The following is a 26,767-nucleotide window of genomic DNA, read 5'->3' on the forward strand; positions in this document are numbered from 1 at the left end:
GTCGGAGTGGGGAAACTGTAAAAGGAAATCCAGTACCATGTAGGCCTTGAGGCCCTGGTATCCCCCAAGGCTAAAATCTGACTCCGTTCAGATCTGAGAGCTAAGAACCGAAGGGAAATCTGGCCTATAACATGGGCCCTGTACCATCAGAAATACCCGTCAGTGTCTGTTTCAGCTTGCAGCACCACAGCGTAGGGGAAATGAATATCGCCTCCTGGCCAGGCTAACCCACCTAACCCCCCACCCCCGCCAGCACTGGAGGGGCCGCAGGTGCCGGCGTCGCTTCCCGGAGCGAGCCGCTGGTGGGAGATTGTCTCTCCCGGACAGGGCTGCGCGGCCGCGGCCGAGCCGAGGGGAGCCGCGGCCTGAGCAGAGCCCGCCCGGGGGCCGCGCGGGGCGGGGGGGCTCGGTGTTAGCGGCGGGGTTTCGGCTCCCCGCTGCATCCGCCGGGCGGGCCCCAGGCGCGGGCGGGGCTGTTCTGGGCCGGGCCCGGCTCCTCCCTTCCCACCCCGCCCAGGCGGCGGCGGCGGCGGCGGCGGCGGCTCCAGGGGTGGGACGTGCCGCCCTCCACGCAGCAGCGGCCGTAGCTGGGCCCTGACGCCAGCCGCTGCCGCCTGCCCCGCCGCTGCGGCCTCCGACCGGGCGCTGCTGCGGAGGTGGGTACCCGGCCGGGGCCGGGCCCCCGGGAAACCTGCCGGGGGACGCGGGGCGGGGGGGAATTGGGGGCTCTCCCCTCACGGGCCTGTCAGGGGCTGTGCGGGGCCGGGGGCTGATAACCCCGCACCCGCCCGGGCCGGCCTCGCCTTGGCGGGGGGAGCCGGCCTGGGACGCCTGGCTCTCAAAGTCTGAGCCCCTGCTGCCGGAGCGCCACCCTGCGCGGCTACAGCCGCATCCCGAGCCGCCCCCCGCCTCGCTCCCTAAGGCTGCCACCTGTTAAACCAGGGGTGGGACGCTGGGAGCCCCCCCCCCCCGACCCCCCAACCCAGCGTGAGCCTCCACTGACTGAGCTAAGCGTGGGTCGGGTGCCAGGGCAGTAACAGGCTGGTTGGTGAGTCTGTGTTGCCTCGCCGCTAGGGATAAGAGTGTCCCACCGGCTGGGTGTGGGTTACACTGACACATATTAAGGGCTTGCCTGTCCCTGGTATTGCTTGACTTATACCCCGTTCAGCTTTCATTACACTGGGTATAATTCAAGCCATACAAAAACTGTGTGAAGACCAGCCCTAACACATTTGAAAATCCGGGCCTAGAAAGGGCAAGTTGTATCTTCAAAGAAACCTAGGGCTTGAGAGGTCATCTAGTTCATCTCCCCCCCCCCCCCCCGCCCCCATGCTGAGGGAGGGGATGAACTAAATGGCCTGGGGCAGAGCCAGGGGTTGAGCAGTGAGCACCCGCTGGGCACATTGGAAAGTTGGCGCCTGTAGCTCTAGCCCTGGAGTCAGTGCCTATACAAGGAGCCGCATATTAACTTCTGAAGAGCTGCATGTGGCTCTGGAGCCACAGGTTGGCCACTTCTGTTCCAGAGCTTTGCTCTTACAGTTAGCAAGTTTTTCCTAATATCCAGCCTGAGTCTCCCTCACTGCAAACTAAACTGATTACTTTTGTCCGACCATTTGTGGGCATGGACAACAACTGATAGCTGTCCTCTCTGTAACAACCTCTTACATATTTGAAGAATTCCCTCTCAGCCTTGTTTTCTAGATTAGACATGGTCTGGTCAGGGGTGTAGATCCCTAGCGACCTCAGCATCACCCTTGAATCCTTGAGGGAGTGGGGCACTTCATCCAACTTGTTGGATGTCCTCTCTAGTCAGATGCACCTGCTATGCAATATATATTGGATGCCTGCAATCAAGAGGCACGTTGTGTGGTAAAGCTAATGGCCATGGGCCATCTGATGGGTTCATAGCCACCTGCGGTACCATCTGATACTCTTTGATGGTTTTTCTTAGCTCTTCTCTAAATTCCTGATGGAATTTGTATATGTATGGGCTTATTCTTTCCCATGTCAAAAATCTGTATTTAGCAAAAAGGGCCTTGTTGTTTGTGATACAAAATTGGAGGGAGGCAGATGAATATGCCTTATGCCTGAAAAGATCCAGTTCTTGGAGTCCTTATTTTTCAGCATACCCTTGGTAGATCAGGTCTTTTCTTGGACCTCGGACACAACCAGAGACTCTGGGGCTGGATGAGTGTAAAAATTTTTGAAGTTTTTGATAAATATTTTTCTACTTGTTTTGAAATAGGGGGAAGTGAGCCTTAAGGTTTTAGCTGGTTAGGGTCACCCCAATACATTTACAAAACAAATACCTATTCTCCTAGTCTAGACAGACCCCTGGCATATAATGTGGGCAGGATATGTTGTGTTTAACCCAGGATCCCGCTAGCACATTTTTAAAGTGCTAAACTGTGTCTTCATTTCTACACTAGGTGCAAAATTGCATTTAAATTGTTAACGCTCACATTTTTCTAGTCTAGAAAAGAACAAGTGAAGGTTTTTCCCATATTTATCCCATGTGACCCTTTAAATAAGACTTACCTTTGTCTGTTTCTCATTCCTGCCACAAACCATTGCCTCAGTGAGATTCTAATCTGAGATCCTGCAAATTGTTACATGAATGCAAACATCCATAGATCAGGTCTGTGAACGCAGGTCTACCCACACATTTATCATTGCAGGAGTTAGGCCCTACATGTTTCTGTTTGACATACTGTTGTTGTCTTTGATTTGTTTCAGTGTGTAACAAAGTAATATACATGCTGGAGTGTGCTCTCAGCAGTACAGTTGCTTGTCTAAGCTGTATTAATGTTTTTAACGTGTCTGATAGACAACATTATTATGCTGTGGTGCCAGTAATGAAATCATGATATTTGTAAAGTGCAATAAACTCTTTGCATTAGTATAATCTTAGTATGTATGTTCTGTCATCAATATCAGATAGTTAAAATTGGTTTAAATATTTTTATATAGAATATTCTTTCAATATTATAATGAGAAAATGATGAGGTAATATAAGGGAAATAATCACTAGTTTTGTGTGTGGTTTTTACCTCCTACAGTTTCAAAATATAGGGGGAGCTTCTTCTTTTGATTGGGATGTAAGAACATCTGAGTCAGTGGAAAGTACTGTGGATTTTAAATATCCAGGAAGATTCTATTTAAGGAAAAAAATATGCTGGTTGTAGTGAATATAAATATGAAGGCTGGTTTTTGTTATTATTATTACTTCCCTCCATTTTTGTATAGTTTCTCTATGTTTTAGTGGATTGTATGAGATTTATCTTTTTAAAATACTTTAAATTCCATTTACCACTAAAGAGGAAATGAACTTATAAATGCCGTATATACTCGTTCATAAGCTGAATATTTTTGGTAAAAAAGTGATGCATCAAAGAGCGGGGGTCGACTTATAAACGGGTCTACACCAAAATTTGATGATTTTAAACTCTGTGAAATCATTGAATTGAATATCTAATACATTGTCGTTTTGTTTACCTGGAGCGTCTGCAGGCATGGAGCCCCTCCGTTCCCAGTGGCTGCGGTTTGCTGTTTCCAGCCAATGGGAGCTGCGGGAAGTGGCGCACCACTTCCTGCAGCTCCCATTGGCTGGGAACGGCGAACTGCGCCACTGGGAACTGAGGGGCTCCACACCTGCAGACTCTCCAGGTAAACAAAACGTCCCAACCCGCCAGTGGCTTACCCTGATGGGCTAGGAGCCAATGTTTGCCAACCCCTAAAATATAGGGTCGGCTTATGAAAGGGTCATAAAGTTTTTACTATTTTTACCTATCCATCTTGGGGGGTCGGCTTATAAACGAATGGGCTAATGAACGGGTATATACCAATAACACTTTCCAATATGTTCATTCTTTATAAATGTTACATAGTATAAGGAAAATTACAATACCAAGGTGAAAAGGATAGAGCAGCTGTACTGTGTTGAGAGATAATTGGATCTAACACGCTAAACACCAGGATTGAAATCTGTATTATGGGTTTGGCTGAATGGTCTTAGCCCATTGGCCCACTAAGCACTTGGTCACCCTTATCCTGTCTGAGGGTCTCATCAGCCTTGTCATAAGGGGACACAATTCCCAGTGAAATCAGTGTAAGTTGTAATAGTTTACTCCAGTTGTGAATTTTCCCCAGTGTATGTTTTACCATCTGTAAAGGGGGAATAAATCACAGAATTAGTTAATGGTTGTATGAAGTATTACAAATTAAAAGCCCTGAATATGCTAAGGATTACTGAGTCTGCACAGTATTGCATTTTTGTTTATTAAATCCATGAGACTATACTGTATGTTTTCAATACAAAGACTCAAGGGTCACAGCAGAGTGGAAAGTATTAATTCATTTTATGGGGGAAAATATTAAATGGCTATTCCACCTTGAGTTCAAGTAAGATTTTGACATGTCTGTGTTTCATACTGGGGAAAAAACCTGGAAAAAATATAGGTATTTCAGTACTTTCTCTGCAAGAAGAGGATTGGCAGTCCTTTAAATCTTTTATGTTATGTTTTACCATATTATTTGATTGCTCTGTAAGTTTGAAATACTGTAGTTGTGAACTTTGCCCATAAGCAATACTTGGGCAAACGGGGTGAAGGATGAAATAGTAAATACTGTACCTCATTTTTTTGTGACACAGAAAAGAGAGTATTTAAGAGTATATTCGCTGTATATCTTTGCCACATAAACATGTATTCATATAACTTTTCATTTGAACTCTCTTTTCAGATTAAGAACTATAAAGTGATCCTGATGAGTCTCTTCCAGTTTACCAGTAGAAGGCTGGTTTCGCAAGCATATTGTGGACTTAAGCCACCTCCTTCCAAGAAACAAAGGATTTGCTTAGAAATGGCTCGCCCTAATTCAAGTAAGATAAATTCATTCCTGTGCTATGTATTTTTTTCTTTCTGTACTCCAGACAAATATTCTGTCAATTATTTTTCTGTCTTCCTTGCTTCCTGAGTTTTGAGTATGTTAAAGTTAAGCAGCATTGTTGTAGACACACAGTACTGAACAACATAAATGTTCCAAACTTGAGAGAGTATATTATATAAACATACTGTATAATACCTGCACATGTTTCCTTGTTTTAAAGATTGCAAGGTCCAAACCACCAGTCTCCTTTGCTGAATCACTTTTGGCTCTGTGATTGTAGAATCAGTTCTCTGCCTTATCCCTTTGTAAAGTAATGGGAAATTAATGCGTTTGCCTGTTCCTTGTATTTCTATAACTTTTTAATCCTAATTTTTGCAAACAGGTCAAATTAGTCATCATGTGGATGGAAGCTAGAAGTTTAAAAAATGTTTTTGTTGTTTAAGTGCAAGAAAATCCTATGGAAAATGTAATAAATGGAATGTTTTTAAACTTGAATTCAAATGACTGAAAAGATTAAAAAAAAAAAAATCCTTCTAGGCTTTGACCTAGCATGAGAAATTTCAGCCTCCAAGTAACCTGTTACAAGTGCCTGATAATGAGTGTTTAGAATGGAAATGCAGTTTCAACATTAAATACAGCATCACTACAGTGAAGCTGTAATAATCAGGAGGAGAATGATGATTTAATAAAAGCTTTGTGCCTCGCCTATAAGCTTGATTTGAACTTGCCCGGGCTTTGATAATAGCAATCTATATTTTAATTTGAAAGTGAGATTCTTGGAGAGACAAGTATTTAAATGGAAAAGTGTGGCTGTGAAACTTTGGGTTTTTTTTTTTTTTAAAATGGGTGAAAGTCACCTTCCTTGCAATCAAGCTGAATGATTGCCAAGTTCCTGACATAGTTAGGGGTCAAAATGGCTATTCCTGTTAACACTTTTTATAATGTAAATATTTATAAAATAAGCAATATATTTGTGTCACTGTATATTTTTGTGTATATATTTAGATTTGTCTTCCATATTCAAACAGAATAAAATTCACTCCTCTGCTTCTGCACTGCAGGCTTTCTGCAGGAATTGAGGTAGTGAAACCACTCCCACCAACTCACAGATAGGGTATTGGGTAATGCTACAGCTATTCAAATCCAGGTGATAATCTACATGAAAATCTTTCTTCAAAAGAGTTAGTTTAACTTGAATACAACAAGCAACATCTTTTAAATCATGGATTCTCAAACTTCATTGCACCGCGACCCAATTTTCTGACAACAAAAATTGCTACATGACCCCAGGACAGGGGACCCAAGCCTGAGCCTGTCCACGCTCCACGGCCCAGGATGTGGGGGACAAAGCCCGAGCCCCACCGCCCCATGTGGTGGGGGCCAAAACTGACACCCAAGCTGTGGGCAGGAGACCTGTAACCTAAGCTCCACCACCCACCGCTGAAGCCCTCAGGTTTCAGCCACGTGAGGTGGGGCTTGGGCTTCAGCTTTGGCCGCAGGTCTCAGCAAGTGTAAGCCAGCCCTGGCAACCCCACTAAAACAGGATCGTGACCCAGTTTGGCGTCCTGACCCACGGTTTGAGAACCATTGTTTTAGATTGTAAAATACAAACAGTATCGAAGGTCCACCTCCACAGTCACATTCTAGGAGGGATGTGGTCTGGTTTGGGCTGTGTGACTTTGGGAAGGTCACTTCACATCTGTCAATTTAAAGGGATTCTGTTGACATACAAATTGTATTTCTTTCTGAAAATATCTTGTTTGCTATAGTTCAAAGCAACATCTAAGATGACTATAATTTAATGAGATTAGAGATGCAAATATTTTTGTTTTTCAGCTTGTGCATTTGATAGCTCCTTTGTGTATTAATTTAATTCTTTGCCCTTTATAATCAGTCACTTTTCCAAGCTACTTGTGTGGATTTTTCACACATTACTGGGAAAATGATTGATAAATGTAAATGCAAACCAAAAATTGACAAGGTGACTCAGAGGCAAATGTCGTACCTTAAACTATTTTCAATTAATGTTTTTTAATGTGTTTAGATTTTAATTTGTGTCTTCCTTTTAATTAGCATAATGTATGAAAAAATTTAAGATGGTTGTATCACAGGTCAGGGTAACTACATCTGTATTTCCCCTCAGTGGTCCAACAAGGGCACCCACTCTCAGGCTTCCAGCTTCCCAGCCATTGTCTTTCTGGGTGGAGACCCGCGTCTCTTTCCCTTCTGACTTGGGTATTTCCAGGCTGCACAGTTCCCTGCCTTCACTGTGTTATTCCCAGCACAGACAGGTTGCCAGAGGACACCAGCTTGCTTTCTCATCAGCGATGGTTAACAGGTGTAATTGCTATAGTTATAAAGTACCACACAGCACTTCCCATGCAAGCCTATTTTATTCTTACAATAAAAAATGTTACTGAGAAAACATACTAAAACCAATAAAAAAAACCCTTACATGCATGCTAATAAGCTTACCAGCCATCATCCCAACCCTAACACTGGCTATGGGAGGAGGAGTCCTTCAGCCTTCCCTCCTCCCCCTGATTTCCTTTGTGATCATAAGATTATCACAGCCATAGTTCAGAACTAGCACCTGTTCTTATGGGGTCTCAGTAGTCCCAGTCCTTTCAACCCTAATCTAAGGATTGGGGCCTTCCATGGAAGCCCTTAGACCAGGGGTTCCCAAACTTGGCTCGCGGCTTGTTCAGGGTAAGCCCCCGGCGGGCCGCGAGACACTTTGTTTACCTGACCGTCCCTTTCCTTGGTTGAAAGGGGTTTATATATAACTAGAAATTACAGCATTTCAGAATTATTATTGTATCCCTATTAATTCCAGCATAGGAACTTTTGTTTAAAGCCTCAGTCTTCCAAACATTTAACGTGTGTACTTAACTTCATGCACATGAGTAGTCCTCTTGCAGTTAGTAGGGCTACTTGTGTGCATAAGTGTTTACAAGATCAGGGCTTAAAATGTTTTCTCATAGATAACACTTCTAATTTTGATGTACAGAACATCAGGAAAGAATAGATATTCTAAAATTAAATGTGTGGCAGTTTTGCCCAACAGCCACATTGTGCTTGTATGCCCATTGCTAAATATCTGAGTGATTAAATGGTCTCTATTTAAACATGAAACAAAACTGGTGGATCAATTATTGTTAATTTTTTCCATTATATTTAGATATGGCTGATTTTCGAGAAGTGTTTGCCAAAGCAAAGCATATAGCCATTATTACAGGGGCTGGTGTTAGCGCCGAGAGTGGTGTTCCTACCTTCAGAGGCTTAGGGGGCTACTGGAGAAAATGGCAAGCTCAGGTATGTAGTTGGGCCAGACGTTTGGTGAGTGACTATTATTCCTTTAATTCAGATGTGCCATTGCAATGAGTCAGAAGCAGCTAGCTATTTTAAAGGGTTGCAGTGCTCCCACAGTGCTTCAGTAGTGATAAAATGTTCTCTGCTTAGCCATCTCTGCAGCTTCTTCTCATGCTCCACTGTGGTAGCCTCATGCAACTGCAACTTCTTCTTTTTGCTGGTCAGCACAACAGTCTTAGCTCTCTTGGAGATACTTAGGGGTCCTCCTTGCTGTTTCCCTGCTTGCTTTTTTCCTCCAGGACACCTCTCCCTTTCTGAATTAGACAAATTGAAAAAAACAAGGATGAAGGACAGAATTGAGTACATTTTTTTTGTTTGTTTGATTGCTTGTAACACTTTCTAAAGCTTGAAAATGTCTTGTCTTGATGATTTTGTCTGAAACACTCTGACAACTTCTTACTGCAACCTGCTGTCTGTGCTCCTTCTGTGGCTCAAAATTAACTTGATTTAATGTTCCCTTTCTTATATTTGCACTGCCATCATAATCAATTTTATGTGTGTGTGTTTAAGATAATGCTCATGAAAGATTTAATTCTTTTGGAAACTAGAGCAGCTGTGTAGTTATCCAGTTACTGGCATGATAAAGGTGCACCTCTATTTCTTTCAGTAATTGTGCATTTAAATACAGTATATTTATATAAATGTTGTTTTTTATAGGAGAACTTTGACATATTAATGTTCAATCTTTATATAGCACTGCAAGTATATAGTTCAGATGGCTTTATTTGAATGAGCTTTCTCCCCCTATCTTTTAAACAAGAAAACTGAATGCAAAACGCGTATTAATGCAGAATTATGGCTGAGATTTTATAGACACGCAGGAGACAAATTATTAGTTGCTGCCAGAATGAAAGCCTATTATTTGGCTATATTATACGTAAATTAAGGCCAAATTGAAATGACCAGTAGCACAAAATATATCATGCAAAGGTGCATAGTTTTATGGCTACTTTAGTGCATATAAAATATTAATTATTATGTTTCTCTTAATTTCCTTGTATTATGTTTGTACTCTCAAGAGGAGGCTTGGTTGGGCAGTGTAGAATGAGTTCTGTGTGCACAGTGTAAAAGGAGAGAATTCTGGATAATATTACAGTAAAATTATATGCAACTTTCAATGGCATTTCTTCATTGCATAAAATACAGTATTTATAGATCCATAATTATAAGGCCAGAAGGAACGGTTATGATCATCTAGTCGGGCCTCCTGTATAACACTGACTTATCATGCCCCTATAGAATAAGAAGGACTGATTCTGGCTATTGACTTGTATTCTTGTTAGATATAGCTGGTTACAAATACTCTGATGTTATCTTGTCATTTAGGTAATAACTAGGGCTGTTGATTAATCGCAGTTAACTCACGTGATTAACTCAAAAAAATTAATTGCGATTAATCACAGTTTTAATCACACTGTTAAACAATAGAATAACAATTGATATTTATTAAATATTTTGGATGTTTTCTTCATTTTCATATATATTCTGTGTTGTAATTGAAATCAAAGTGTATATTACTTTTGATTACAAATATTTGCACTGTAAAAATGATAAACAAAAGAAATAGTATTTTTCAGTTCACCGCATACAGCTGCTGTAGTGCAATCTTTGTCGTGAAAGTGCAACTTACAAATGTAGATTTTTTTTGTTACATAACTGCACTCAAAAACAAAACAGTGTAAAATTTCAGAACCTACAAGTCCACTCAGTCCTACTTCTTGTTCAGCCAATTGCTAGGACAAACAAATTTATTTACATTTACGGGAGATAATGCTGCCCTCTTCTTATTTACAGTGTCACCAGAAGCTGAGAACCGGCATTTGCATGGCACTTTTGTGGCCAGCATTGCAAGGTATTTACATGCCAGATATGCTAAACATTCATATGCCCCTTCATGCTTCGACCACCATTCCAGAGGACATGCTTCGATGCTGATGACACTTGTTAAAAAAAAAAAAAATGCGTTAATTAAATTTGAGACTGAACTCCTTGGGGGAGAATTGTATGCCCCCTGCTCTGTTTTACCTGCATTCTGCCACATATTTCATGTTATAACAGTCTTGGATGATGACCCAGAATATGTTGTTCATTTTAAGAACACTTTCACTGCAGATGTCACAAAATGCAAAGAAGGTACTAATGTGAGCTTTCTGACGATAGCTACAGCACTCGATCCAGGTTTTAAGAGTCTGAAGTGCCTTCCAAAATCTGAGAGGGATGAGGTGTGGAGCATGCTTTCAGAAGTCTTAAAAGAGCAACACTCAACACAAAAACTACAGAACCCGAACCACCGAAAAAAGAAAATCAATCTTCTGCTGGTGGCATCTGACTCAGATAATGAAAATGAACGTGTGTCAGTCCGTACTGCTTTGGATTGTTATTGAGCAGAACCCATCATCAGCATGGATGCATGTCACCTGACATGGTGGTTGAAGCATGAAGGGATATATGATCTTTAGTACATCTGGCACATAAATATCTTGTGACGCCAGCTACAACAGTGCCATGAGAATGACTTTTCTCACTTTCAGGTGACACTGTAAACAAGAAGCAGGTAGCATTATCTCCTGTAAATGTAAACAAATGGAGCGATTGGCTGAACAAGAAGTAGGACTGAGTAGACTTGCAGGCTCTAAAATTTTACATTGTTTTATTATTGAATGCAGTTTTTTTGTACATAATTCTACATTTGTAAGATCAACTTTCATGATCTAGATTGCACTACAGTACTTGTATGAGGTGAATTGAAAAATACTATTTTTTTTTACAGTGAAAATACTTTTAATCAAAAATAAATATAAAGCGAGGACTGTACACTTCGTATTCTGTGTTGTAATTTAAATCAATATATGTGAAAATGTAGAAAACATCCAAAACTATTTAAATACATGGTATTCTATAATTGTTTAATAGTGCGATTAATAGCACGGTTAACAATGCGATTACTTTTTTTAATTGCGCAACATCCCTAATAACTTACATGTGACCATATCTACTATCAGGTGTAGTTGTTTTGCTCTTATTACGAATGAATGAATGGTGGTTTTTTTTTTTTTTTCAGGAATTAGCTACCCCAGAAGCCTTTGCAAGGAACTCCTCCCGTGTGTGGGAATTTTATCATTACCGCCGGGAACTGATGTTGAGTAAACAACCAAATCCAGCACATGTTGCCATTGCAGAGTGTGAAGCCAGACTGAGCAAACAGGGAAGGAGTGTTGTGGTCATTACTCAGAACATCGATGAGCTCCACAGAAAGGCGGGCACAAAACACCTCTTAGAAATTCATGGTTAGTATTAATGCACGCATACGCTAGAATTGCTCAGAAGATGCGGGGGAGAGTTTCTACTGAAATATTTGAAGTGAAGTCAAAAACTTCAAGTGAAAACCAAAAACATTTTTATTCAGAAATGCCACGTGCCCAGTGGCCCAGAGCCACGTGGCCCAGTTGTCCTTTATGGGTCTGGCTCCTGGCCAGATTACATCTCTCATTACACGCTGTGGCCAAGGCCTCCCATGATGCACTGTAGCTGCTCAGGAAGAGGGGACACCAGGGAGCAGCATGGAAGATGTAGTCTGGGATGGGTGCACTATTGCTCACGAGGTGCTGTGGTGGCATTTCCAAATAAAATTTTTGGTTTTCAGGTGTTCGAGTTTTAGATTAAAAGTCAACATTTTCCAGGGAAAGCAGACACTTTTTCACATAAACAGTTGTTTTGTTGAAAACCCAGTTTCTGTCAAGCACTTGAGATGGAAAATTTTGACCAGTCTTAATGCATGTGTAACGCCAACAGACCCTGGTCGTCAGCAGGCAGGATGAAACCTGGGACCTCTGGAGCTTAGTGTATGAGCTTCTACTGCGTGAGCTAAAAGCCAGCTGGCTGTTAGCTAAGGCTGTAAAGCAGACTCATTTAACTCTCTCTAAGTGGTCTCAGTGCCACTAGATGGGACAGAACACCACACCCAAGGAGGTGTGTGGGTTACACATGCACTTACTCTGACCAGCTATTGCTGAACTTGTCATCACCTGCTGTCTCTTCCCTTTGTTGTTTGTCATTTTGTTTTTTATATGGACGATGGCACTGGAACTGTCTCTCTCTTAATATTTTCTCCTTGCATGTCTCAGATCCACTTGGATGAATATACTCATACAATAGAACTTAGCTTATTTATCCTAAAGGGTAGGAATTACAAATTACTGAGTTTTCCAGTTTGCGAGCAGGGATAATACCTCACAAAGTATTTTGTTCACTTATTCTGATAAGTGTAGTTTAATTTTGATTATACTTCATTTTTTCAAAATATACTACAGTATATTACAAAGTCTTAGTAATGTCAGGCCTCACTGTATCATTTGCTGTTAATTATTTGAGAAGTCGGAGGTACCTTTTTTGAGCATTTTTTGTGCAAATTACAAAGTGTGTGTTTTAACACAGTTCTCCTGTACTCCGAGGGAAATGCTACAATCATAAGTCATCCTTCTTAGCCAGATTGCAAACAATTCCCATTTTTTTGTAAAATTATTTTTTTCAGCAACACTGTGTTGTAGTCATCTAGATGTCATGAGATAAACCAGAGTATAAGACACAGTCTGCTAGAGGGACCATTTCTCTGGTTCAGCATGGCAGTTTCTATTAAACTTCTGCTCCTGCCTTTGGTGTATCCTGGCTTTGTGAATAAATATGCTATTGGGTTCTTTGACTGCCAATCAAAAATGTTTTATGTACATGCTTTATAATAAACTAATTCACAGTGCTGCCATTCTGGAATTTCTTAGTTCTGTGTTCCTGTAACTTAAACTGCCCACAAGATATATTCTCCAATGTCAAATAAGGGAACACTTGGGATGGATATAACTGTTTGCATGCGTAACCACATCTGAAAGTCATTGTTTGATATTAAAATCTGGAATTGCTGCTTTGTGCATTTCAGGTAGCTTATTCAAAACCCGATGCACCAGCTGTGGAAATGTGGCAAAGAATTACAAGAGTCCAATATGTCCAGCTTTGGCTGGGAAAGGGTAATATATTGTGAAACCCATACTTTCTCTTTTTCAGTTTGCTACTTATTTATTATCTTAAACAGAGTAGATATTTTCAGAGTGGGGCTGGGTTTTAGCCAGGTGTCCCCCATTTACCTCAGTGGGAATTGTGTTTAAAGCTCACATGATGCTTTGAAAACATAGGATATATTGTTTCATTAATTCTAACTTTATTCACTGAGAACTGGGAAGATGTCGGGCCACTGAAACAGCTCACTGCTAAAGTGCACACGGGGCTTAGCCATGTTTTTCCAAGTTTTTTAAGTAATGATCATACTTACAGGAAATTAGCAGAATAAGTTCATTAAAAATAACCCACTAGATGGTGATACATTAAATGGTTCTAGCAGAGACTAACCTGGATCCAGTTATTTATTATATATTTAGGCTTATATTTTATATCACTCATTAAGGTTTTTTTTTAATATCTTCATTTACCTGTTGTGACACCAAGGCCCATTTGTGGTTCGCTACTATGTGTCAGCAACTCTTGTCAGGCCTGACATATTCACGACACCTACCACACTGGTAAAATTCAGAACTGGGAATGTATTTGGGGTCACCTTGCTGATTGTAACCAAGGCTGATGGAAGCCAGAGTGGGGTTGGGGTCAGAGCTGCTGAACCAGGGCTGTTTAACACACAGACACTCAGGGTGTGACCTGCGTGCTTGTAGGCAGGCTGGGAGCTACAGCAGCAAAACACTGTAAGGCACCCAGGATTGCAGGGCAAGTGGTGACAGCCCCTTCCTGGTCTGGATTGCTACTGAATGCAGTGACACCTACACAAAAGGAAAAATGAAAGATGTTTAACAACAAAAGCTCTGGGAAGTTCCAAAACCAACAAGCTGTATTTAAAAGATCAGTTAAGATTTCTGAGTGACAAATCAAATACAATTTTCTGTCAAATACAAATTATATCAATAATGAGCACTTTAATGACACATCTGTTATTTCAAAGGTGAGGCCACAGAATGTCATACATTTGGCTATTAAACTACAGCTGCACCCTTATTCTCAAGAAACAGCAATAGGCACTTTATTTCTTTTTCTGATATATTAACTAATATCCCCATACACCAATATTCCTTGAAATATTTAGATATCAAAATCAAAAATACATTAAAATTCCCGCAGCAATCCATGTCTCTCAGTTATGGTTGATGTGATGAAATATATACTTTGTTTAAAAAATGTTGTGGAAGGTGTAGTGTAACCTTCAAGATGTCCTTACCTATTTTTTATTTGCTTTTGAGTACTTCAGTTTTGTAAATGATGTGATATATGGGTACACTGCTGTCACTTAGCAACCTTGACTGGATTTGAAGCAAAGTTTTCTGATTTTGGAAACTTTTAATGTTGGACTCTAGGAAATGAAACATTGGTTCTGTGCATGAGATTGTGACTAGATGAACTAAACTGTTATGTACTATTTCTCCTTTCCTCACTTTTCCCTTTTTAAAATCTTTGCCACTCTGTCACCAAAACCAAAAGTTTAGAAGTTTTGGAAGCTGCTGAAAACCTGTTTTAGGAAGTGATAACTCAGGAACCCTTTGTCCAAATCACTTCACATTTAGTAGAAAACATCTATCTTCATCCCCTTCGTAATCTGACAGTTTTTAGACTCCTATTCCTTTGTTGGAGATTTTGGAGGTAGGAGAAAAATCAGGCTTGTAGTAAAAGCTTGATTATAGCCTTAACTTTGGAATGGCTTTGGTGCTCCGTAATATCACAAGATATAAATGTAGTATATGAAAAATTGTTTATCCTAAAACTTACACAAAATTGTATATCCGTTCCATTAGAACAAACATTTCAGATGGTCTGGAACCATCAAGTTGAGTGGTTACTATCCTATGTTACTATATGAACTTGTTACCCTTATCCCCTTCTCTTCCTCCCCACCTTTCTACCGTTTGTTACGCTCACTTGTTACATCTTGTCTTAAATTAGACAGTAAGAAATTCTATACAGGGACTGTCTTTCTATAGGTATGTCTACAATGCATGCTTCTTCTGGTGGAGTGTGGAATACATACACTATGCTCCCTCCTAGTATGGGTATAAATAGCAATGTAAACCATGAGGCACTGCTTAGGTGAGTAAAAGACCCACCTGAACCCTGTACCCTGCACAGCTCTCTACTCACCGAAATAGTGCCTCCGATGTCTACACTGTTACTTTTAGCAGTATAGTGTCCTGCAGTTGCTTCCCCACTGCTGGAGTCTTTCCCTGCCACAGGGACCTGCCAGAGCCTTTTCCTGCCACAGAGAGTGACTTTGGCAGCAGGGAAAGGCTCTGGCATGGGGGAAGCAGTGGGGAAAGGCTCTGGCAGCTCCCCCACAGCCAGAGCCTTTCACTGACCAGTGTAGCTACACACTGCAGTGTGGATGCAATCTGCTTTTCACTATGGCATGTAGCTACACATTCCATATGTGCTGTGGCCTGTATATTTTTGCAATCTGATCATGTCTCGGGGACTTGCGTGTTACAGTAGTACAAATAATAAATAACAATTTGCACGTAGCCCTCAGAAAAACTTCAGGTATAAATGATGGTAAATCTGACTTCAGTCATTAAACTAGTAATATCCTTTTAGATCTCCGAAAGAGAAGAGCTGCTTCAAGTTAAAGACCAGGTTTACACTGAGAGCAGTTTGCTACCGTATAATATAGCAGCAAAATGCTCTTTGTGTGAACATAGTTTATGCTGGCAAAGTTGTGCTTTTGCTGGTACAGCTTATTCCAGCTGTGCTGAATGAAATAAACTATACCAGTAAAAGTGCAGTTTTTGTAGTATAACGGTGCCTTTGCTAAGGGCCTTGTGCCGGCACAGCTACGTCAGTCAGAAATCACACTTCTTCACACTGCTGACCAACATAGCTATGCCCTTTGTAGTGCATACCTAGCCAAAGATGACCTGCAAAGGGAAGATTGGATTTGTGCCCAGTTTTGCTGATTTGATATATAAAGAAGATCTAAAAATCTTTTTTTTTAACTTTCATAATATTAAGAATATCAGATCTGGTCTCTCTGACTTTGCTTGATGGCATTTGGTGGTGGGGAAAAATGAAGAGAGAATTTTGGAACTTTCTCACCTCTTGATTGAAAGCATGGAGGCATTAAATCCAAAGATGTCTTTTCTTCCAATTGCATTAGGCCTGGTCTACACACACAATTTGTATTGGTATAACTATTTTGGTTAGATCTGTGATTTTTTTGTTTTGTTTTTTATTTAACCAATTACAGTTATGCTGCTACAGTTCTGAGGGAGGACACAATTATATTAGTGGGGATGCACTTACACCAATACAGCTTATTCCCCTTCCTGTACAGGAATAAGCTATACTGGTAATAACTGTAACCATGCTAGGAGTGTTGTATCAATATAACTGTATACCAATATAGTTGAAGTGCTATACATTTTGTGTGTGGGGAAAAAAACTTAATTAAATAGGCATGAAAAAAACAAACAGAATTTTAAATGGTCTGACTAAAAATCACATTTCCCCTCAATATCAGGTTTCACTTCCTTGGTATCTGTGTAGTGATACTCTTGCCCTGTCTGTGGTCATATAGAGTTGTTCCAGGTGGACAAGTCTGGAATTTCTCATATGTGAAAAAATCAAGAAAAAGTTTTTTTTTAAGGAAGAAAAAGCCCATCCCAGAACTTTTTACATTAGAGAGAAGCAAAAAAAAGGGCACACGTACATTCCCCCCAGCCCCTTTGTGGTGCTCCACATAAATGGAAACCACCTTTTTTTGTGCCTTGCACCTGAGCCCTATTATTGTTCTTGCCATTCTAAAACCAATTATGAGCCTGGTTTACTGACTTTAGTGTTGTAGTAGATATATTTATTTTCTACAGCTACTAAACCACCTTGATTTGAGAGAGTACTCTGGAGAAATACATTTTACTTGTAATAGCATTTTGTTTGGTACTTAAAATGTTTTTTTATTTTGTGACTTCAGTGCTCCAGACCCTGAAATAGAAGATGCCAAGATTCCAGTTGAAAATCTTCCTCGGTGAGTGTTGACTTTCATCTCTTTTCACCACACCAACATGATCCCCCTCAAATTTCACAAGTACTTTGAAAGGATGCCTCCACAAATGAATTAATTAATATTATTTACATAGCATCAGAAGAACGTGAAAGAAGTGTACAAAATGAGAAAGACAGAACAAGTCTACACTATAGACATATATCAGTATAACTGTCACTCAGGGGTCTGAAAAATCCACACCCCTAAGTGACGTATGTATACCGATCTAACCCCCGGGATAGACAGTGCTGTGTTGGCCAGAGAGCTTCTTCAGTTGACATAGCTACTGCCTCTTGCAAAGGTGGATTAACTATATGCTCATGGGAGAAGCTCTGCCCTAGCATAGGAGTGTCTTCACTTAAGCTCTTCAGTGGCGCAGCTGCTCCAGTGCTGCGTTTTAAGTGCCAAACATCTTAATTTTAAACATAACATTACAAGAGATAACTGACAAAGGAAATATGGAGTAGGGGTGTGATGTTCCCCTGGTGTTATCTGGACTGGTGATCTGCTAGGTCATGCCAATCCTCAACTGGGAGTCAGTCTTACCCTGCTCTGCTGTGAGAACCCCCACTCCCGGGCTCTTCACGCACAGCCTCTGGCATGTAAGCTGCTCCCAGCTACATGAGTGAGCACTTTTGGCCAGCCACTGCTTGGATTGTCCGACCGAATGACACTAGCCAATATCTCCAGTCCCAGACACAACCCTAGGAAGCTTATATGAGTTTGTCAATTTAACAAAGAAGTTGATATGTTTCAGGCTTGTTATCCCAAGGGGAGCCTCTGACACACTTCAAACCAAACGCACTGCTTCAGGTAGAATAAACAAATTTATTAACTACAAAAGATTGACTTATAATCACTTAAAATCTAAGCACAAGAAGTCAGATTTGGTCAAATGAAATAAAAGAAAAACGCATTCTAAGCTGATCTTGATGCTTTCCGTACCCTTACAAACTTAGATGTGTCTCACCACAGGCTGGCTGGTTGCCCTTCAGCCAGGCTCACCTCTTTGATCAGCGCTTCAGTCACTTGGTGGTGGTGTCTGGAGATGAACAAGAGAGCGCATGGCAAATGTCTTTCCCTTTTATCATGTTCTTTCTTCCCTCTTGGCTTTGTCCCCCCCCCACCCCCCTTCAGGGTCAGGTGAACATTACCTCATCGTAGTCCCAAACTGACCAAGGGAAGAGGGGTGACTCATTCGAGAGTCCAGCAGATCCTTTGTTTCTGCCTAGGCCAGTGTTCTTTGTTCCTGTGAGGCTGGGCTGCGTTTGTCCCATACATGTCCTGATGAGATGTGAACTGCCCCTCTGCTCTTGGAGAGTTTTGCCTGGGCCTCTGCTACTGGAGAGTTTTTGCCTGGGCTTGTTTTAAGCCATGAGGACACATTTTCAGCCTCATAACTATATACATGAAATTGCAACCTATAAAACAATGCTCAGTGCATCATGAGCCTTCCGAAGACACCCGACATGACAAACTTTGCATTGGATACCACACAGTCATATTATAAGGACGAACATGGGGGTGCAAGGTGTTTCCCCGAGGTACAGAGCATCACAAGGGGTTAGAGTGAAGAAAAATAGATTGCTTATTTATCTGTGTACGCCTCTGGTAAAGACAAGGCTAAATGAATAGATTGTTTAGCAAGTGGGAAATTGAACAGTGGTAGCAAGCAGCCAAGTACTACAGGATAATCTGCTGTTTATTCAGTAGCTAGCACTCTTTCCTCTGAGGCAGTATCTAATACTATGCTTGGAGTTGTCTGCTGCAAGGTATCTTGTGATCATTAAAAATCCCATGGCAGTTTTTGTGGCAGTAAATTATTTACCTCAACTTTTTGCACTAGACTATACTATTTTTCATTTCATGCATTAGACTGTTGGGTAGTATTGCTCAATCTTGTTAAACAGCTTCTGTACTTCACCCAGAGATATAGTTGCACTGTATAATAGAGGAAGCTCTTCCTGTATCCTGTAGTTAAGAGGATGTGGTCCAAATGTAGTGGAGTAGTTTAAATCCCCAGTTGTTCAACTGACTCTGTACAAACATACCCCCTTTGATGTCTGCCCGCACAAAATTAATTTTGTAAAGTACTATAGAGTCCTTTGGAATCAGAGATTTGATGTCTTAGCTTCAGCTGTAATGTGAAACATTATTTTTATATTATTATGCCTTAGGCTGCGAGTCTTTCACGGAAGTCACAGATTCTTTGACTTTCTCAGACCTCCGTGACTTCTGCAGCGGTTGGTGCAGCTGATTCCAGAGCCACCCGAGCGGCTGGGGTGGCCCTAGGGGCCAGCCGCACCGGCTACTGATCGGGCAGCCCCGGGCAGGTGGTCCCAGTACAGCAGCAGTGGAGCCCCAAGCTGCACCCCCAAACAGCAGTGGCGTGGGGCCCCAGGCAATTGCCCTGCTTGCCACCCCCTAATGTCATCCCTGGCTTTTATATGCAGAAAACCAATTATTGTGGCAGAGCTGGGCCGGGGAGTTTTTATAGCATGGTTGGGGGGCCTCAAAAAGAAAAAGGTTGAGAACCCCTGCTGTAGCGCATCAGCAGCCACAGGAGCACTTCCCCCACTCAGCCAACCCCCAGCACCTTAGTTTTAGATAGGGGTATTTTTAGTAAAAGTCAAGGACAGGTCACAGGCCCTGACTTTTTGGTTCTTGCCCGTGACTTGTCCGTGACTTTTATAAAAATACCCGTGACTAAATCGTAGCCTTAATCATGCCTAGATTGAACATACTGTTGTCCTAAGTGTGGTCTAACAAACCTGTTGCAATTGAAATAGGTCAGTCTTAAACATTTTTAACAAATCAATCCAAGGCTCAAAATCACTTTGAATGTTCCATCTCCTTCTATTGTTGTAACTTGTCACAGGTGTGAAGAGCAAGGCTGCAATGGCCTCCTCCGTCCCCATGTTGTGTGGTTTGGAGAAACTCTGAATTCAGACATTCTTACGGAGGTTGAAAATGAACTTGAGATCTGTGACCTCTGTTTGGTGGTAAGGAATGCTTTGGTTTCCTATTTAGTCAAGCAAACTGAAATTAAGAAATCACATCTCTCAGATATGGGAAATGTAGATACAGCCATGAGACAGTTTCAGTGAAACATAATACATTAAAATAAAGTCTCACTCTGTTAAGGTAGCATTAAGTTTGATGATTTAAACATACCAGTGAAGAATTTCTGAGTCGAAGTAAATTCAGCAGTGCTAACTTGGCCACATAGCACATACTATCTATATTAAAGTTATACACTAGCTGCGTATGCAGCAGTTGAAAGTACTTGTGCAATATGGCCAACCTAATACTGCTTAACTTTTCAATTCCTTAAACAGTGGAACCTTTAAAAAAAAAAAATCACACTTTTGACCTTTTTTTGTTTTGTTTTTTGTTTACTATAACTGTTTAGGAAGTTGTAAAAGCTAACAAATCATTTTTTAAAATATATTTTTTTTGTTTTAATTTTGTATCAGACAGAACTTTTATAGATGGTCAGTTTAATATAGCCAATCAGTTTCCCCTGTTTGCATGGGTTTTTCATTTTGCTAAAAGGGGGGAGACAAATATTTCAAAACATAGGAAAATATATTCTGTAAAATCCCATAAATTGGTAGGAAGGAAAAGGGACAGGTGTAGTACCTGAAACTACTTTTAGCTTTAATTGAATGTGTCCCTAACAACGTGCTTAAGGTTACTTTAACATTTAATTTATACTAAATGAGGAAGAAAAGAGAAGAAGCATCTTTGCAATGATAGCACAATCTATGCTGGTAGTTGAGTGACCGCTTTCCTCGAAGTTGCCTCTTCCACCATAGATTATTCTTTCAAGTGCAACTTCATCTTTTGCTTTTTAATATATTCAGTGTTATACATGTTCAGATTAGGGATGTTGATTAATCGCAGTTAACTCATGCGATTAACTAAAAAAAATTAATTGCGATTAAAAAAATTATTCACGATAATCACAGTTTTAATCACACTGTTAAACAATAGAATACCAACTGAAATTTATTAAATATTTTGGATGTTTTTCTACATTTTCATATATATTGTATTCTGTGTTGTAATTGAAATCAGTGTACGTTGTTTTTTATTACAAATATTTGCACTGTAAAAATGATAAACAAAAGAAATAATATTTTTCATTTCACCTCATACAATCTATCATGAAAGTTGATCTTACAAATGTAGACTAAGTACAAAAAAACTGCATTCAAAAATAAAACAATGTACAATTTTAGAGCCTCCAAGTGCACTCAGTCCTACCTCTTGTTCAGCTAATCGCTCAGACGAACAAGTATGTTTACATTTGCAGGAGATAATGCTGCCCTCTTCTTATTTACAATATCACCTGAAAGTGAGAACAGGCATTTGCATGGCACTTTTATAGCCGGAATTGCAAGGTATGTACGTGCCAGATATGGTAACGTTCGTACGCTCCTTCATGCTTCCGCCACCATTCCAGAGGACATGCTTACCTGCTGATCATGATGCTCATTAAAAAAATAATGCTTTAATGAAATTTGTGACTCAACTCCTTTGGGGAGAATTGTATATCCCCTGCTCTGTTTTACCTGCATTCTGCCATATATTTCATATTATAGCAGTCTCGCATGATGATTCAGCACGTTGTTCATTTTAAGAGCACTTTCACTGCAGATTTCACAGAACGCAAAGAAGGTACCAATGTGAGCTTTCTAAAGATAGCTATAGCACTTGACCCAAGGTTTAAGAATCTAAAGTGCCTTCCAGAATCTGAGAGGGATGAGGTGTGGAGCATGCTTTCAGAAGTCTTAAAAGAGCAACACACCAATGCGGAAACTACAGAACCCGAACCATCAAAAAAGAAAATTAACCTTCTGCTAGTGGCATCTGACTCAAATAATGAAAATGAACATGCGTCGGTCCGCACTCCTTTGGATTGTTATCGAGCAGAACCCACCATCAGCATAGACTCATGTCCCCTGGAATGGTTGTTGAAGCATGAAGGGATATATGAATCTTTAGCACACCTGGCACGTAAATATCTTGTGATGCCGTCTACAACAGTGCCATGAGAACGCCTGTTCTCAGTTACAGGTGACATTATAAACAAGAAGAGGGCAGCATTATCTCCTGTAAATGTAAACAAACTTGTTTGTCTGAGCGATTGGCTAAACAAAAAGTAAGACTGGGTGGACTTGAAGGCTCTAAAATTTTACATTGTTTTATTTTTGAATGCAGGTTGTTTTTTTTTTTACATAATTCTACATTTGTAAGATCAACTTGCATGACAAAGAGATTGCACTACAGTACTTATACTAGGTGAATTGAAAAATTCTGTTTTTGTTTTTTACAGTGCAAATACTTGTAATCAAAAATAAAGTGAGCACCGTACACTTTATATTCTGTGTTGTAATTGAAATCAATATATTTGAAAATGTAGAAAGCATCCAAACTATTTAAATAAATGGTGTTCTATTATTAAATATTAATCTCCACAATACCTCTGAAAGGTAGGTGGGCAGCTACTTTACCTAATATTTTTAAACTTGCTTTAGACTGTGTTCTGTTAGGATTTCCCTTATTTATTCCCTTGTCAGTGGCCCCACTTCTGAGTGATTTTTTTCTTTTCCCTCCTCCTCAACCACATATGATTGAAAATGGCTTATTTTGTAACCGGTCACCGCCATACCACTGTCAACTAGAAGGGCTGAAGAGCAAACTTGGGTGCTGTTTTTACTCCCTTCCAGTCCGAGGAGTACTGCATCAGACCTCTTATCCCTCAGATTTTGGCAGGTTGCAGAAATCAGGCCATATCAATACTTGTAGACTCGTATTGTAGGGTTGAACATGCATTAGATGTTTTAGCAAAGCTGTAGGTCAAGAATCTCTCAGGGTGTCTGAAGGTACTGGATTCTTTTTTTAAAATGTTGATCTGATGCTGTTTTTTTTTCCCTGCAGGTGGGAACCTCTTCTGTGGTGTATCCTGCTGCTATGTTTGCTCCTCAAGTATCTGCCAGAGGAGTGCCAGTTGCAGAATTTAACATGCAAGCCACCCCGGCTACAAATAGGTTCAGGTAAAACTACTCACAGTTTAGGTAGAAGGGGGAAGCAATGTTAACTTAAATGATTTCTTATGTTGTCCTGATAAAACTTAATGCTCTTAAGTGTCTAGAACAGTGGTGTCCAAACTTTTCCTGTTCTGCTCCCTTACTAGTAATGGAGTCTGCCCATGTCCCCCTGTTCCATTACTGCACAGCCAAGGCTTCATCAGCAGAGGAGCTTGGGCTGACAGTGGAGCTGGGGAGGAGCTGGGGCTAGAGGTGACTCTGGCCTGAGGGTGGAAAGCGGGTGAGGGCAGAGCTGGGTTGAGGGTCAGAGCAGGGCTCGGAGTGGAACTGGGACTGGAGCTGGTCTCAAGGTGGAGCAGAGCTGTGGCTGGGAGCCAAGTGGAGCTGGTCTGGGGGCACAGTGAGGGCTGGGTGGTGCTACCTCCCTGGCCCCTGTGGGGGCTGGCCCAGGCCCTGCCATGTGCCCCCCTAAAACGTTCTGCCATGACCCTCAAGGGGGGTGCTCCCACCATTTGGGGACCACTGGTCTAGAAAATGTTAGACAATGACGTTTCCTAGCTCTTTGTTTACTATTTTTTCAAAATCTGTCTAAACTTTATAAAAAGAAAAGGAGTACTTGTGGCACCTTAGAGACTAACCAATTTATTTGAGCATAAGCTTTCGTGAGCTACAGCTCACTTTGTCGGATCCGATGAAGTGAGCTGTAGCTCACGAAAGCTTATGCTCAAATAAATTGGTTAGTCTCTAAGGTGCCACAAGTACTCCTTTTCTTTTTGCGAATACAGACTAACACGGCTGTTACTCTGAAACCTAAACTTTATAGACAAGGGGGTCCGAAGAGTTTATAATTCTCTATCAGATTGTATTAAACTCTCCTGGTTTGTTTTTCAGTGTTTCAGTTTAACTGCCAATTTATTGAAAATACAAAAACTAAAATGTGACATCTATAGGATTTCAGTCAAGTTACTTCTTTACCCTGTTGAATGATTTGCTGCTTAAACAGCTATTACAACAGGTGCTGCTTGCTTCGGTGTCTGTGTAGGAAAAATTACCCTTTTAAAATGACTAGACAACCTGCAGAAACTGGATTAAGGGAAGCGTATAAAGGGCAAACGTGCTGTGGTGGTAATTTGTATTATAACTGGCTTTCATCATCTTTTTTTCTCCTAACCATTCCAATTTCTGTTTCAGATTTCATTTCCCAGGTCCCTGTGGTACCACCCTGCCTCCAGCACTTGCTCGCCATGAAACTGAAATAATCTCATGAGCATTCATCTGAGGGAGGGGAAATAATTAAATTGCTAAGAATATCAGGAAGTACACATAAGGTGAACTGGATTGTTGTAGAAGAAACCCTAAGTGTTGTAAGGAGACTAGATCTGTGGATGAAACTAATCAAAGAAATCCTGATTCTCACTTACACTGATGGCAGTGATAGGATTGGGAACAGGGGAAAATACCGGACTTTGGAATTTTAAAAAAGGTCATGTTTCTGTCTGACTAAAATCTTTTCTGTCAAAGGAAAACATAAAAACAATTAAAAATAACTCCAAAATTGACTGGCTAGAATAGGATGATGGTGCTCTATTAGATGAATCTGAACTCCACAAAGACTTCATTGTAAACCAATTGGAGGCTTATGGATCTTTGACCTTTTTTATGAGAAGTGAAATTTCTGAAAGGGTTGTTGTGTGAAAAGAGGGAAAGTAACTTTTTATGGGGCTAACACTTCGGCACTTTGAAAAGAAATAAACACCCTAAAAACTTCGAGAGTTGTGGGAACGTTCACTCCAGGGGGAGCTTGGGGCTTGCGGCGCTGCACTTTGTGTGTGTGACATGGATGGAAGCGCGGTGCCTATGGGAGGACCAGTTCCAGCCTAGCCGCTTTACCAGCTGCACCGGGGAGCTGCACGGTCTTCATGTTATTTCCCTTGCTTAAGCACCTGTTACCTTGTTATGGGATAGGAGATTAAAGGAGTGTTTCTGTCGCCTGTGGTTGCTTTTTACTGCGGAGCGGGGGTTTGGGTCTGGCTTTGCCTAAATTAATGCGGGCTTGGGTGGGGGTGTGTCATACTCTCCTTGCGAAAAGAAAAGGAGTACTTGTGGCACCTTAGAGACTAACCAATTTATTTGAGCATGAGCTTTCGTGAGCTACAGCTCACTTCATTGGATGCATACCGTGGAAACTGCAGAAGACATTATATACACAGAGACCATGAAACAATACCTCCTCCCACCCCACTCTCTTGCTGGTAATAGCTTATCTAAAGTGATTATCAAGTTGGGCCATTTCCAGCACAAATCCAGGTTTTCTCACCCTCCGCCCCCCCTCCCCCCTACACACAAACTCACTCTCCTACTGGTAATAGCCTATCCAAAGTGACCACTCTCTTTAAAATGTGTATGATAATCAAGGTGGGCCATTTCCAGCACAAATACAGGTTTTCTCACCCCCCCACCCCCTTCCAAAAACCACAAACACAAACTCACTCTCCTGCTGGTAATAGCTTATCCAAAGTGACCACTCTCCTCACAATGTGTATGAAAATCAAGGTGGACCATTTCCAGCACAAATACAGGTTTTCTCACCCCCCCCCTTTTTTTTTTTCAAAAAAACACACACACAAAAACTCACTCTCCTGCTGGTAATAGCTTATCCAAAGCGACCACTCTCCCTACAATGTGCATGATAATCAAGGTGGGCCATTTCCAGCACAAATACAGGTTTTCTCACCGCCCACCCCCACCCCGATACACACACAAACTCACTCTCCTGCTGGCAATAGCTCATCCAAACTGACCACTCCCCTTACAGTGTACATGATAATCAAGGTGGGCCATTTCCAGCATAAATCCAAGTTTAACCAGAACGTCGGGGGAGGGGGGAAACAAGGGGAAATAAGCTACCTTGCATAATGACTTAGCCACTCCCGGTCTCTATTTAAGCCTAAATTAATAGTATCCAATTTGCAAATGAATTCCAATTCAGCAGTTTCTCGCTGGAGTCTGGATTTGAAGTTTTTTTGTTGTAAGATAGTGACCTTCATGTCTGTGATTGCGTGACCAGAGAGATTGAAGTGTTCTCCGACTGGTTTATGAATGTTATAATTCTTGACATCTGATTTGTGTCCATTTATTCTTTTATGTAGAGATTGTCCAGTTTGACCAATGTACATGGCAGAGGGGCATTGCTGGCACATGATGGCATATATCACATTGGTGGATGTGCAGGTGAATGAGCCTCTGATAGCGTGGCTGATGTTATTAGGCCCTGTGATGGTGTCCCCTGAATAGATATGTGGGCACAGTTGGCAACGGGCTTTGTTGCAAGGATAGGTTCCTGGGTTAGTGGTTCTGTTGTGTGGTATGTGGT

General features: G+C 41.2%; 1 protein-coding gene across 1 annotated transcript; it reads left to right on the forward strand.

Annotated features, from left to right (window-relative positions):
* Positions 1–506: 506 nt before the first annotated feature.
* Positions 507–25,382, forward strand: SIRT5 (sirtuin 5). Its single transcript, XM_048839949.2, has 9 exons — positions 507–656; positions 4,741–4,879; positions 8,069–8,202; positions 11,321–11,546; positions 13,190–13,277; positions 17,267–17,320; positions 20,217–20,340; positions 23,285–23,400; positions 24,586–25,382. The coding sequence occupies exons 2-9, from the start codon at positions 4,765–4,767 to the stop codon at positions 24,659–24,661; spliced, it is 933 nt and encodes a 310-aa protein (XP_048695906.1). The 5' UTR covers positions 507–656; positions 4,741–4,764; the 3' UTR covers positions 24,662–25,382.
* The last annotated feature ends 1,385 nt before the right edge of the window (positions 25,383–26,767 follow it).

The sequence above is a fragment of the Caretta caretta genome, chromosome 2 (genome assembly GCF_965140235.1).
Source record: "Caretta caretta isolate rCarCar2 chromosome 2, rCarCar1.hap1, whole genome shotgun sequence".
Lineage (NCBI taxonomy): Eukaryota > Metazoa > Chordata > Testudines > Cheloniidae > Caretta > Caretta caretta.

What these genes read in the sequence shown, in the direction of transcription:
- SIRT5 (XM_048839949.2), top strand. Translation starts at nt 4,765, where the DNA reads ATGAGTCTCTTCCAGTTTACCAGTAGAAGGCTGGTTTCGCAAGCATAT. An exon ending in ACACCTCTTAGAAATTCATG is followed by an intron (nt 11,547 to 13,189) that starts GTTAGTATTAAT and finishes TGTGCATTTCAG; the next exon opens with GTAGCTTATTCAAAACCCGA. An exon ending in CCAGCTTTGGCTGGGAAAGG is followed by an intron (nt 13,278 to 17,266) that starts GTAATATATTGT and finishes TTGTGACTTCAG; the next exon opens with TGCTCCAGACCCTGAAATAG.